The 12,238-nt window shown below is 41.1% G+C and overlaps 1 protein-coding gene across 1 annotated transcript in view; it reads left to right on the top strand.

Annotated features, from left to right (window-relative positions):
• LOC137965854 (V-type proton ATPase subunit a1-like) overlaps nucleotides 1–12,238 on the top strand; it is a 45,959-nt gene that overhangs the window by 21,816 nt on the left and 11,905 nt on the right. The window contains exons 11-15 of the mRNA XM_068812221.1: nucleotides 5,228–5,381; nucleotides 6,345–6,505; nucleotides 7,351–7,557; nucleotides 7,663–7,846; nucleotides 7,940–8,023. Of these exons, the coding sequence (XP_068668322.1) occupies nucleotides 5,228–5,381; nucleotides 6,345–6,505; nucleotides 7,351–7,557; nucleotides 7,663–7,846; nucleotides 7,940–8,023 (790 nt within the window). The remainder of the gene's footprint in view (nucleotides 1–5,227; nucleotides 5,382–6,344; nucleotides 6,506–7,350; nucleotides 7,558–7,662; nucleotides 7,847–7,939; nucleotides 8,024–12,238) is intronic.

The following is a 12,238-nucleotide window of genomic DNA, read 5'->3' as shown; positions in this document are numbered from 1 at the left end:
CCCCTCTCTTATCACCACCAGATACCCATACTTCACCTCATAAAAATCAAACAACTTTCTTTGTGGGGCCTTCCAAAATCCCCTTTTCAGCTACCATGAGGACAACAACTCCGATGGTTTCAGCCCTTGCTCAGAGATGATCTATCTCGAGCCATGGCAAAATCAACCCCCCCCCACCCCCCAGAAAGGCCCTCGGCTCCACCAATTCTTCAAAACACCACCATAGCAAAAACAATGCCTAACCTCAACCCCTGGGCTCAGAAATCAGCTGAAATGCCTCCCCCGCTCTCTTTTCAAGTTCCAGAGAATACGTCGGAACCCGAGCCCAATTCTGGAACCATGCTCAGCCTGGATCTTCCATCATTCCCAATTCTGGCTACCTACCAAAGAGAGAAAAAGACTGGCCCCGCTTGTTAGCAATCAGGGGTTGCTTCCACCAGCAGAACATCCCCCCTTGACCATTTTAACCCTCCCCTTCCTCCTTCAACCGAGAGGATGGCAACAGAGCTACAATCTGAACGGAGACGGTACGATGAGGAAACATGGCAAAACATGATGAATTTGGCTCGTCTCTTGGGAGTGGTTTTCCATGGCCAAAATCCAAGAATCCAGGAAGGAAAGATGATGCGGGAGTTCAACAAATTAGTTCCAAATGATTATGATCTCTTGGAATGTCTGGGGAGTAGGGTCTTCGCGGAAGCGAGCAATAATTTGCCGCCTCTTATCACAATTCAAACCTTCTATTGTAGTGCTTCAAGAAACTAAATGCCAAAGTCCTGATGATAGTCTCGCCCGAGATCTTTGGAGCTGCCCCTCCTTACAATGGTCGGCTGTAAATTCGATTGGCCACTCTGAAGTAATAATGGTGTTATGGGATGCCTCTCTCTTTGATGCGATTAGCACCCATCACGGGACCTACTTGGTGGGGGTTCATTTCCGTGATTGCTGCTCTGGCTCTCAGTGGTGCCTCGATGGAGTTTACGGGCCTAACCGCTATCGCGAGAGAAGGAATTTTTGCGATGAACTCTCTGACTTCCAACTCCAGTGGACCTTGCCATGGATCTTTGTGAGGGATTTTAATGCAATTCGTTATTGTGATGAAAAGCAACCTCCAGCTACCCACATCTCATCCTCTATGAGAGGCTTTGCTGACTTAATCAGTAGTGGGGAGTTGGAAGAAATTACCTTCTCTGGAATGACCTTCACTTGGTCCAATGGATAGCAACATCCAATTCTCTCTAAGTTGGATCGTTTTCTTGCAGATTCAAATTGGCTTCATCTTTATGATGATGTATCCAGAAGAGTCCTCAATCGGGTAGGATGCGATCATTGACCCGTCCTATTATCCACCTCGTGTGGAAGATGCCGCCCCCCTTCAGATTCGAAAACACTTGGCTCACTGATGCTGATTTTGATGTGCTATTGAAGAACTAATGGACTAGCTCCCATGCTTGGGGTAGAACAGAATGGTCTCTTCCGATAAAGCTCAAACTCCTTAAAAAGAATCTCAAGGATTGGTCTTTCCGGCATCGTCAATCAGCTAGAGCTAAGAAATCCTCTCGCCTCAACTGCATCGCTGATCTAGACTCATCAGAAGAACAAAGGTATCTAATCCAATCTGAATTTTCCACACGCCTTTCGCTTCAAAAGGAGTTGCAACTTATCCTAGTCTAGGAAAGAATCAATTGGAAGCAAAGACCCCGTTTTAAATGGCTAACTGATGGAGATGCCAATACAAATTTTTTTCACTTCTCGTCTCGACAAGGAAGAGATCCAACCGAATTACCTCTTTATGCATCAATAACGAGGTAACGTTAGGGATAGGATCCAAATTACTAATGAGCTACTCCGTTTTTTCATAGATTTATACATAGATGATTATCTTAATCGGCTCAAAATCCAACAACTTCACTTTGGTCGCCTCCCACACTCTGCTTCATCTCTTCTTGAAGTTCCCTTCTCCCAGAAAGAAATTGAAAGGGCAGTCCTGGGCATGGCTTGTGACTGGGCACCGGGTCCAGATGGATTCAACGGTGAATTCTACCACCGTGCTTGGCGAATTATTAAGGGAGATATTTCTCTAATAGTTGAGGGCTTCTTCAAGAATGGCATCTCCTTCCGCAGCATGGGTACCTCTTTCATTTCCCTGATCCCCAAGAAGAGAAATGTTAAACCCCTGGTGACTCTTGTCCTATTAGTTTGATCTCAAGCACTTACAAGATTATTGCCAGACTCCTTGCAAACCGGCTCAAGACAATGCTCCCTCTAGTTATCAATCATGGTCAGAGTGCATTCTTGAAAGGCAGAAACATTTTGGACTCCACAATGGCGGCTCATGAGTTGATTGATCGTTTTGCCCGTTCGAAGAAATCAATGGTTGCACTGAATTTGGATTTAGAAAAAGCTTTTGACCGGGTAAATTGGACCCTTTTGGACGACCTCATGACTCGCATGGGTTTCAGAGATCGTTGGAGATACTGGATCAGGAGTTGCCTGTCCTTTGCAACTTATTCTCTTGTCCTAAATGGCACTGCTTGCGGGTGTTTTAAAGGTTCGAGGGGATTGAGAAAGGGAGACCACCTCTCCCCTCTCCTTTTCAACATTGTGGTGAAATCTCTCTCTGCTATGTTCTTCTCAGCCAAAGAATGTGAATGGCTAAACCCAATCAGCAACTCCTTAGCTTTCAATATCCCTATCCTCCAATATGCAAATGACACTTTGATATTTGGAGCAGGAACTATGGACAACAGAAGAAGAATTAAGGCAGTTCTGGGACTCTTCAAAATTTGCTCAGGTCAAAAAGTAAATTGGGGGAAAACCTCTGTGATCGGGTCCAATATAAACCCAAACTCCCTTTCGAAAATGGCTGAAGTCCTTGGTTGCTCAATCTCATCCACCCCCTGTAGCTACCTTAGTCCTCCTCTGTTTTTGGGCCGCATTTGTAAAGACCTTTAGACTCCAGTTATTGAAAAGATGGAGATGCGTCTTGCCTCCTGGAAGGGTCGATTACTTAGCAAGGCAGGAAGGCTAACCCTTTTAAAATCAACATTGCTGGCATCCCAAATCATTATCTATCCTTCCTGCCTTGCCCGACTTCTGTTTGCCGACAATTGGATAAGATGAAGAAGCATTTTCTTTGGAGTGGAACCAGCTCAGAATTCAAGTACCATTTGGTCAGTTGGGAGGATATCTGCCTCCCAAAGACCCTTGAAGGCCTTGGAATCCGACATACCAGAGACATGAATCGCGCCCTGCTCCTAAAATGAATTTGGAGACTCAGCTCATCTGCTCCAAACCTTTGTAAGATATGGTGCTATCAAAGCTCGACATTATTTTGATTTGGTGGGAAATGGTCAAAATATTAGATTCTGGGAAGACTAGTGGTCGGGTGATATGCCTCTTTAGAACTCTTTTCCCAACCTCTTCAGAATTTCAAGATTGAGGAGAATTACTATTGTTGAAGTCGCCAATAATGGGAGATGGAATATTCAACCTCGTCATGGTGTATCGAAACTTGAAGCTCTGGAAGCCAGTCACCTTTTGGAAGCCTTACAACTGACCAGAATGCAAGCAAACAAATTAGACAAATTAATTTGGTGACCGGATAAGAGTGGTTCTTTCTTAGTCTCCTCTGCCTATCTTGTCATTCGAGGTTGGACCGTGCATGGTCCCAAGCATGCAGTGGAGTTCACATGGCATCTCAATGCTCCCCCTAAAATAAAATTCTTCATGTAGTGCTCACCTCAACAAAATTCTCTCTGTTGACAATCTCAGAAATCGTGGCCAGCTAGGGGTGGACCCCATTTACCCTTTCTTCCATGTTGTAGAAGAAACGGTTAGCCCATCTACTCCTCATATGCCCTTTCTAAAATCTCCCGAAAGATGTCCCAATGGTGCCATGGCGGAGGGGAAGCACACTCGCACCAGCCAATGACCACTTTCGAGTCCCCTTCAATGTGAAGGGGACCACTGTAATTGTCTCTGAAAATGCGAAGCTCATTGAGGAGGCCATGGAGCTCAGCCAACGTTGAATCAGAAATGCCTAAAAGGCCGGCATAAAAGAAACACTGATTGCCGGTTGGATCCGAAATACCTCCCCCAAAACTAGCGATCCTAGGATTGCCGAGTGAAGAGCCATCAAAATTCAACTTTAGGTAACCAGCTTCCGGGGGAGTCCACTCTTGCATGACTTGGACCTTGATCCCAATATGCATCTTTGCCAAATTGCTTAAGTTTTCATGGATAGAGGTACCCTAGAAGGAAGAAAAAGACTTCTTAGTCAGAAGCCATGAGGAAATTTGGCCCGATACCCTGGTCAACATTTCTTAAGTTGCCGTGTATTAAATGTTAGAAATACTGTTTAAAGAAATACCAAATCGATTGGATTTGATATAGCTATAATAAAACAAATTCAAGCCCATTCTACTAACCAGGTCTCTGGGGGGTTGTTGATTCTACTATGGCTGAATTGGATGGCCTTCTTAATGGCCTTATCTTATACAAGAGACTTTTCTCTGTCCCGGTGATTTTGGAGGGGGGTTCTAAATTTTATTTCCTGGGCTAAGCGTAGCAGGTATGCGTTGGAGATTTGACCAGCTGTTTCTACATGTTGGTGATATTGCATCCTTTCTTGAGGTTATTTGATCTCATGTCCTGCAATTGGCAAATTCCATGGCAGATTATTTTGTGAAGATAGGCGATTCTCAGCAGTCTTGTTGTATATTTTATTCCCGAATCTTAATTTTGGCTTCAGTCTTGCAAACTTCTTTGTTTCTTACTAAAAAAATTTCCATTAAAAAATACTTGGCTTGTGTTTCTGTAATCTCTGATGACTGTAAGCAATTTTACTACAGAAACTATCTGTGGCCAAAGCCCAAGTTTCTACCTCAGTGCATGTCTTTCAGATCTTGTATACAATGCTTCAAGCTATGATATTTTGAGAATAATGGTGTAGGCATTTTTCTGTAATGGCAGATGCAACCTTGTGTCCTGATGTGCTGGGTGTTGCTTATCATGAGCTATTTTAGCAAAATCTTATTGAAACTTCGGAATAACTGTCTTTTTTTTCTCTGAATATTAATTATTCAGAGAATTTAGCAAAATTCTTGTGAGGAATTTATTGTTTTAGAAAGAATTCTGAGAATTTTTCTGAATAAGTCTGATTTTGCTATATTCTATTTGGATCTATATGGTGCAAGATACTGACAGAAACAATATTGTGATGCAGTGTTGCTAGGTATCAAGAAGCAAATCCAGCAGTTTACACCATTATTACATTTCCTTTTCTTTTTGCTGTGATGTTTGGGGATTGGGGCCATGGGATATGTTTGTTACTGGGGGCATTGATGTTGATTGCTCGTGAGAAAAAACTAGGATCACAGGTATGGTTTTATCAAATTCACTGTTTCAATTTGAAAGAGAGCTCCAACTTGGAATAAATATGATGATTTGAATTGTCTAGCTGTTCTTCATCATGTTAGGAAAGTCAGGTGGCCTCTTTCTCCAATGCTGGTTTTTTAGCTTTTACATTGCCGCTACTATGGGCTATGCGGAGGGACCAAATCGATGATATGTAAATGGTTGGCTCATTGAGACAGGAGGAATAGCTAATATTTACTTCTAAAGGAGAATATTTTTGAGAAAATTTGTATTGCCATTTGGTCTAAATAAGATTTTAATAATTACCAATTATGAGAGCTAGAAAAAATTGACTTTTGCGAGAGAAGATGGTTCTAGGTACAACCACATTATGAGGTTTATGAGAATGCTATCTTAGATAAATAAGAAAAGTTCCTAAACATTCCTCAAGATGTATTTTCACTGTTAAATCACTAAAAAGTTTGCATTAAAAATTTTGAAGTTTTAAGAGTTTATGGACAAGCCCCTTACAGGTTGTTGCAAGGGTTTCTAGATTTTTGTTTTGTTAAATGGTGATTCATTAATCAAAGAAAAGAGAAACAATGAAGAGGGGAGAGGAGAGCCCTCAGCTCCCAATGGAGATAAGAGTCTCCAATGGTTAAACATGATCCTGTGACACCTCACTTCACTGAGATATCAGCTAGAATGTAGATAGAATCTAGAGGTTTCTAGATTTTTTGGATATTTTTTAACCTTTCCTAGATGGCATAAGGAAGATTTCATTTGTTTCCTGTACCTAATTGTTTATACAATGTTTCCTGAATTCTGCTGACTTCTCCCTAACTTTCGGAGGATCATATTCCCACCAAAAATGTGCTTCCAGTTACTATTGTTGATAATGACGTACTCTCAATGTTTTAAGTTCATGCAAAAATCTCAGTGAAGATGGTTTAATGTGTCAATGGTGTGTGCACTTGTCCTTTCAGAAACTTGGAAGTTTTATGGAGATGGCCTTTGGTGGACGCTATTTAATCCTTTTGATGGCCATATTTTCAATCTATTGTGGCTTGATTTACAATGAGTTCTTTTCTGTCCCATTTCATATATTTGGTCCTTCTGCTTATGGATGTCGAAATCCTACTTGCAGGTACATCTCTAGGCACGTTTTGTTTTTAAGAATGATGAGAATTGTATAAAGAAAGAAAAAATTTTACTCAATTTGGAATGTCAATTCAACCTGATACTTGCAATTACTATTTGGAATGTCAATTTGGCCTGATACTTGTAATTACCGTCGGATTTATTTTATTTAATATTACTTTGAAACAAACTTCTGTAGTAATCTTCATGCAATACTACTTTAGGTTGAAAGAATCATCAGAAAAAAAATTCAACTTTCACTTGTCTTTGCCTGCTAAAAGAAGTTACCTTTCTTGACTTGATTGATCAATACTGTTCTGTGTGAAGGCCATTAAAGATGTTCTAGGCAGCTGCAATTATGCATCTTCTTGTTCTATATTACAAATGTTTGTGATGATTTCATGATTTAATTAAATTCTAAAAGTGGGAACTGTTGGGACCTTATCCAAGCTCATTAGTTGATCTGTCTTTGCACCCTATTTTAATATTGGAAAGTCAATATTCTGAAATACAATATCATTAAGCTTCTCTCTCTCTCTCTCTCCAACGCATGTGCACACACGCAAACATGCAGACATTTTCAAGATTGTGATCCTGATCATTTTCAAGATTGAATATTCTTTGAATATTTCATAGCATCATTAGTTGTGAAGGAGAACCTCCAAAGTGGAACTAATTGTGTTGAAAAGTCTAGCAGAATGCTTTTCAAAAAAAAAAAAAAAAAAAACAAAGAAGTCTAGTAGGACTGGCATGATGGTGTCTTGATTTGTTTCTTCCAAGTGTAATATATTGTCATTATTGATAGTGCATGTATATTTCTAAATATGAGCTTAATAAATGTTCTTTGCTCAGTGATGCTCACACGGTTGGTCTAATCAAAGTTCGGGAACCATACCCATTTGGAGTGGATCCAAGCTGGCGTGGAAGCCGCTCTGAATTGCCATTCCTGAATTCCCTTAAAATGAAGATGTCCATTTTGTTTGGTGTAGTTCATATGAACTTAGGAATTATGTTGAGCTTTTTCAATGCAAAATTTTTCGGGAGCAGTTTGGACATTAGGTGGGTATCAGTTATTTTCTGTAATTCTTTTCTCTTATTAGATAGTATCCTCTTCTAATTCCGAATGGGTAAATAATATCAAATTACATGTTCTTTGTTTTGCAGATACCAGTTTGTGCCACAGATGATCTTTCTTAATAGCCTTTTTGGTTATCTTGCATTTCTAATTGTCATCAAGTGGTGCACTGGGTCCCAGGCTGACCTGTACCATGTCATGATTTATATGTTCTTGAGTCCTACTGATGACCTTGGTGAGAATCAGTTATTCTGGGGACAGAGACCTTTCCAGGTTAGTTTCTAATTTTATTTATTATTTATTACTCGTTTTTTTATCTTCTCTTTGGGATTTTGTTTGGTCGATTTTACACCATCTCTTTTGCAGATTATTTTGTTGCTTTTGGCTATTGTTGCAGTTCCTTGGATGCTTTTCCCAAAGCCTTTCATTTTGAGGAAACTTCACTCTGAGGTTGATTAGAACTTGGATATTTTTCAAACTCTTCATATCTTGTCAGCTAATTTTAAAAGTGAATTATTTTTTTTTAAATGAAAAAGTGAATTATTTAAGAGCTCTGGTGATGTAGGACAGCAAGAATTCCAGGTTCTAGGGTTCTAATAAGTTCTGAATTAGGCCTGACTAAACAATTCAGGCTTAAGGTATATTAATTACATGCTAACACCACAGGAAAAATAACTTAAATGTACTAAAGTCACTACTAACATGTATAGTAACCACTAACTAAAGGAGAAAATACCCTAGGGATGAAATTTCTAACAAATCTCGGGATGAAGGAAAATAAAGCTCAAAAAGGGTTCATAACAGGTTAGGAAATGGAAAAGATGCATTTTTTCACGTTTGTCCTACTTTGATTTAGGCAATCCAAACAAAGAAAATCAAATTTTGATGAAAGAACTAAAGGTGCATGTGCAAATTAATAGAGAGATGTTATGATTGAAGCAAATAGTCCTGAAGTTGAAGTACTGAAATTTATAGAAAAGAAAGTCAAAAGGGAAAAAAAACTTTAGGGTTTGAGAAGAATATTTTGCAAGCAAAATTTTAAGACAATGAAAGAAGGAGAAGAGGAGGCGTAGCACCTGATTTTGGAATTCACTTCCAAGAGAGAGAGGTAGCTTCACACCCAAGCAGCATAATTCTAGAATTTCATTCATTAAGTTTCAATTACAGAACTCTGGTGGCTTTTAAATAGCCACAATGCTAAAATTTAATGCCCCAGATTAAAACTAAAGGCCAAGATTAAACTTAAAAGAATTCTAATAGACCTTAAATCACACTGAAAAGGTCCACTGAACTAAAAATTTTACAAATAAAGCCAATTAATTCTTATGGGCCTAACAAAGCCTTCTCAAACATAACCTACTGAAAATAACAATGAAATTACAATTAAAACCCACCCAATTTCCTATACCTGCTAACTGATAAAACTCAAATCTTGGGCTCTTCGTTGAGCTAAATAGCCCTATTTCTTTTTTCTTCCTTGTACTTGTTTGGAACTCTTGATCCCCATCCTTGGCATGGAGAAGTTCACCTCTGGTGAAATAAAGCCCTTGTACTTCATAAAAAGGTCTACATTCTGCTTCAAGAGTTCTGTCTCTGTAACCCGAGTGTTGTCGGAATCAAGTTTTCTGCACAAATAAAATAGACAGTTTTTGTTCTCTTCAGCTCAAGTGGAAACACTTGCTCATCAAGGATGTTTGGAGTGTCAAAACCAAAGGAAGGATTAGACCTGGAAAAAGTAAATGTTGAAGAGGGGTAAAAGTTGGGTATGGGTGAAAATACTGAGGACTGGGAGATGCTGGCTGGGGGGTGTACAAAACAAGGTCTTCCACATTAAAGACATTGCTAATGCCTATATCTTGTGGCAATGCATTAACTCCAATTCTGCTAACTATCTTTTTTATTTTAAATGATGCTGAATTTTATTATGAGAGCTCAAACAAGCAGATTATACGAGGGGAAGCCTTCCCAAACAATGAGAGATTGCTGGGAGGTTCCGAATGTTACCAATTTATTAACCAAAGAATTGGCTGATCTAGGAACGAGGTTCCAATTACAATGAATGGATGACACAATGTCAGCAATACAATTAGTTATTGGCCAGTGGCACCAAGGAGGGGAACTTTCTTTTGAACACCAGCTGATGACAGTCTTTGAGTCACTTTCAATAATCAGTTTGCCATGGAGCCGCTCTTTAAAGATTTGGAGGCCGAATAGAAAAGCACTCGCTTCATTAGTATTTGAATCAGCAATACCCACCGGCCCTGCATAGGATAGAATAGGGTCTCCATTGCTATCTCTGAAAACACTACCAGCTCCAGCCGGCCCAGGACAGCCTAAAGCACTACCATCAAAATTGAGTTTGATGCAGTCGTAAGGGGGAGGATCCCAGGTGGCCATAACTGGATTCCTACAGGGGCCCGCCATGTGCGCGATCAAGCCCCAATTTTCTCGAAGGGAGACGCTCGATAGAGAAGCAAACTCATTCCTAAAATATAGCCAACTCAAGATAAGGCTCACTGCTTGAGAAGCTATATTATCTGGGTTGTTAGCCTTGGAGTTGAATCTCCGGTTGTTTCGCTCTAGCCATATACACCATGGGACATGCGCAAGGCATGCCAAGAGAATTATCTTGCTCAACTTAGGAAGGCGTATCCCCATAACCATCTCAAAGGTGCCGAAAAGGTCCTGATGTAGCCCCATTTGGAGGCCAATCTTCTAAAATATCTTCATCCAGACTTGCCATGAAAAGTTGCAATGTAAGAGAACATGTTGGACTGTCTCGTCGCACACACCACAAAGGGGACAAGTGCGATCGGGGGCGGTGTAACCTCTTTTATGGAGGTTGTCAGAGGTGAGGATTTGTTCCTTGATGGTCGTCCATACAAAGAACTTGATTTTATTAGGCACTGAGAGCTTCCATGCTAGATTTGCCTTGTGCTCATGCATGCTGTAATCTTGTTTTCTAATGTGAGAGTAGGCGGATGCAACTGTGAATCGGCCATTAATGTTGGGTTTCAATGTCAGTTTATCACCTGCTTGCTCACGAATAGTAGTGTTGCTGAGTCTGGAGAGGAGAGAGCAAAAAGCCGTAGTTGCCTTATCATTTAATCCCTGGCGAAATGTAAGACTCCATGTGCGATCTCTCCAAGAATCAACCACTGAGCAAGAATGGTCCCTCGCCACCCTAGAGAGCACCGGGAAATCCTTGGAGAGGGAGCGGGGGCCACACCATTCATCCAACCAAAAGAGGAGGGTCCTTCCATTGCCTGTGTGAAAGGAAGTTGCATCTCTGAATATTGGGAGGATCTTTTGAATTGATTTCCATATCGGGGTTAGGAGCCGAGTAGCGCCATCCTCCCTCCACCAGGCACCCGAAGGTTGAAGATAGAACCTGACCATATCACCCCATAGGTTGTTATGCTTGATGTTGAAGTTCCAGATCCATTTGAGCAAAAGGGCATTGTTTATCTCCTTCGTAGGCCGAATGCCTAAACACCCCGATTTCGGGGCATGCAAACATCTTTCCAACTCACCAAATGATACCTGAAGGTGTCCTCTGATCCTCTCCAAAGAAAATGTAGACGAATGGCGTCAATCTTGCTGCAAACAGAGGCCGGACAATGCATGAATGATAATAAATAGTTTGGCAGTCCTGCCAAACAAGACTTGAGGAGAGTGAGCCGCCCAACAGTAGATAAAAGCTTGCCCCTCCAAGTAGCTAGTCTCTTCTCAAATTTCTCAATAAGGGGGGACCAAAGCGTCGCGGAAGGCCGAGAATCAAAGAGTGGTAGACCAAGATATGTAACTGGCAAGTTTCCCACTAAGCACCCTAAATAGTCAGCCATACCCTGAAGCACAGGTGTGTCAATATGATAGCTTAGGAGGGTGGTTTTCTTCTAGTTAATGTTCTGACCAGAAGCCAGTTCAAATAGTCCCAATATAGCACGCAGTTTTCGGATATGATCCATAGTACCAACCCCAAAGCAAATTGTATCGTCTGCAAACTGAAGGATCGGCACATCAAAGGCTGCATAGTCCGTCGTGGGGAGGAACCAACCTAGGGTTTTGGCCGAATAGATCAAAGATGATAGGTATTCCGCTATCACATTGAAGAGCAAAGGGGAAAGGGGGTCTCCCTGCCTGATTCCCTTGGATCCCTTAAATAACCGCAAGTTGTTCCGTTGAGAAGAACGGAGTAGTTTGCAGAGGAGAGGTAGCTTTGAATCCAGAAACTCCATTTTCCCCTGAATCCCATCTTCCCCAGGAGAGTGTCCAAAATCTTCCAATTAACTCTGTCAAAGGCTTTCTCAAAATCAAACTTTAGGATGAATCTGGGAAGCTTTAAAGCCTTGAAATGGTGGATGAGCTCGTGACATGCCATGGCCGAGTCTAATATATTTCTCCCTTTGCTAAAAGCACTCTGGCCATGATGGATGGCAATAGGGAGAACCTCCCTGAGGCGATTGGCAAGGAGGCGTGCAAGCACCTTGTAAGCACTGGTGGTGAGGCTGATCAACCGAAAATTAGAAGGAATTTCTGCCTCTTCTTTTTTAGCGATGAGGGCTATAAACGAAGCTCCGATACTCCTATATCTGATGCCATGCTGATAGAATGAGTGGACCATGCAGGCAATATCGTCTCTGATGAAGGGCCAACATTGGCGAT

The sequence above is a fragment of the Aristolochia californica genome, unplaced genomic scaffold (assembly GCF_029961685.1).
Source record: "Aristolochia californica isolate CCGP_79_NKW_82.1479 unplaced genomic scaffold, dmAriCali1.0.hap1 SCAF_5, whole genome shotgun sequence".
NCBI lineage: Eukaryota > Viridiplantae > Streptophyta > Magnoliopsida > Piperales > Aristolochiaceae > Aristolochia > Aristolochia californica.
Note: the sequence above shows the minus strand (reverse complement) of the source record. Positions and strands in the feature narration are given on the sequence as shown.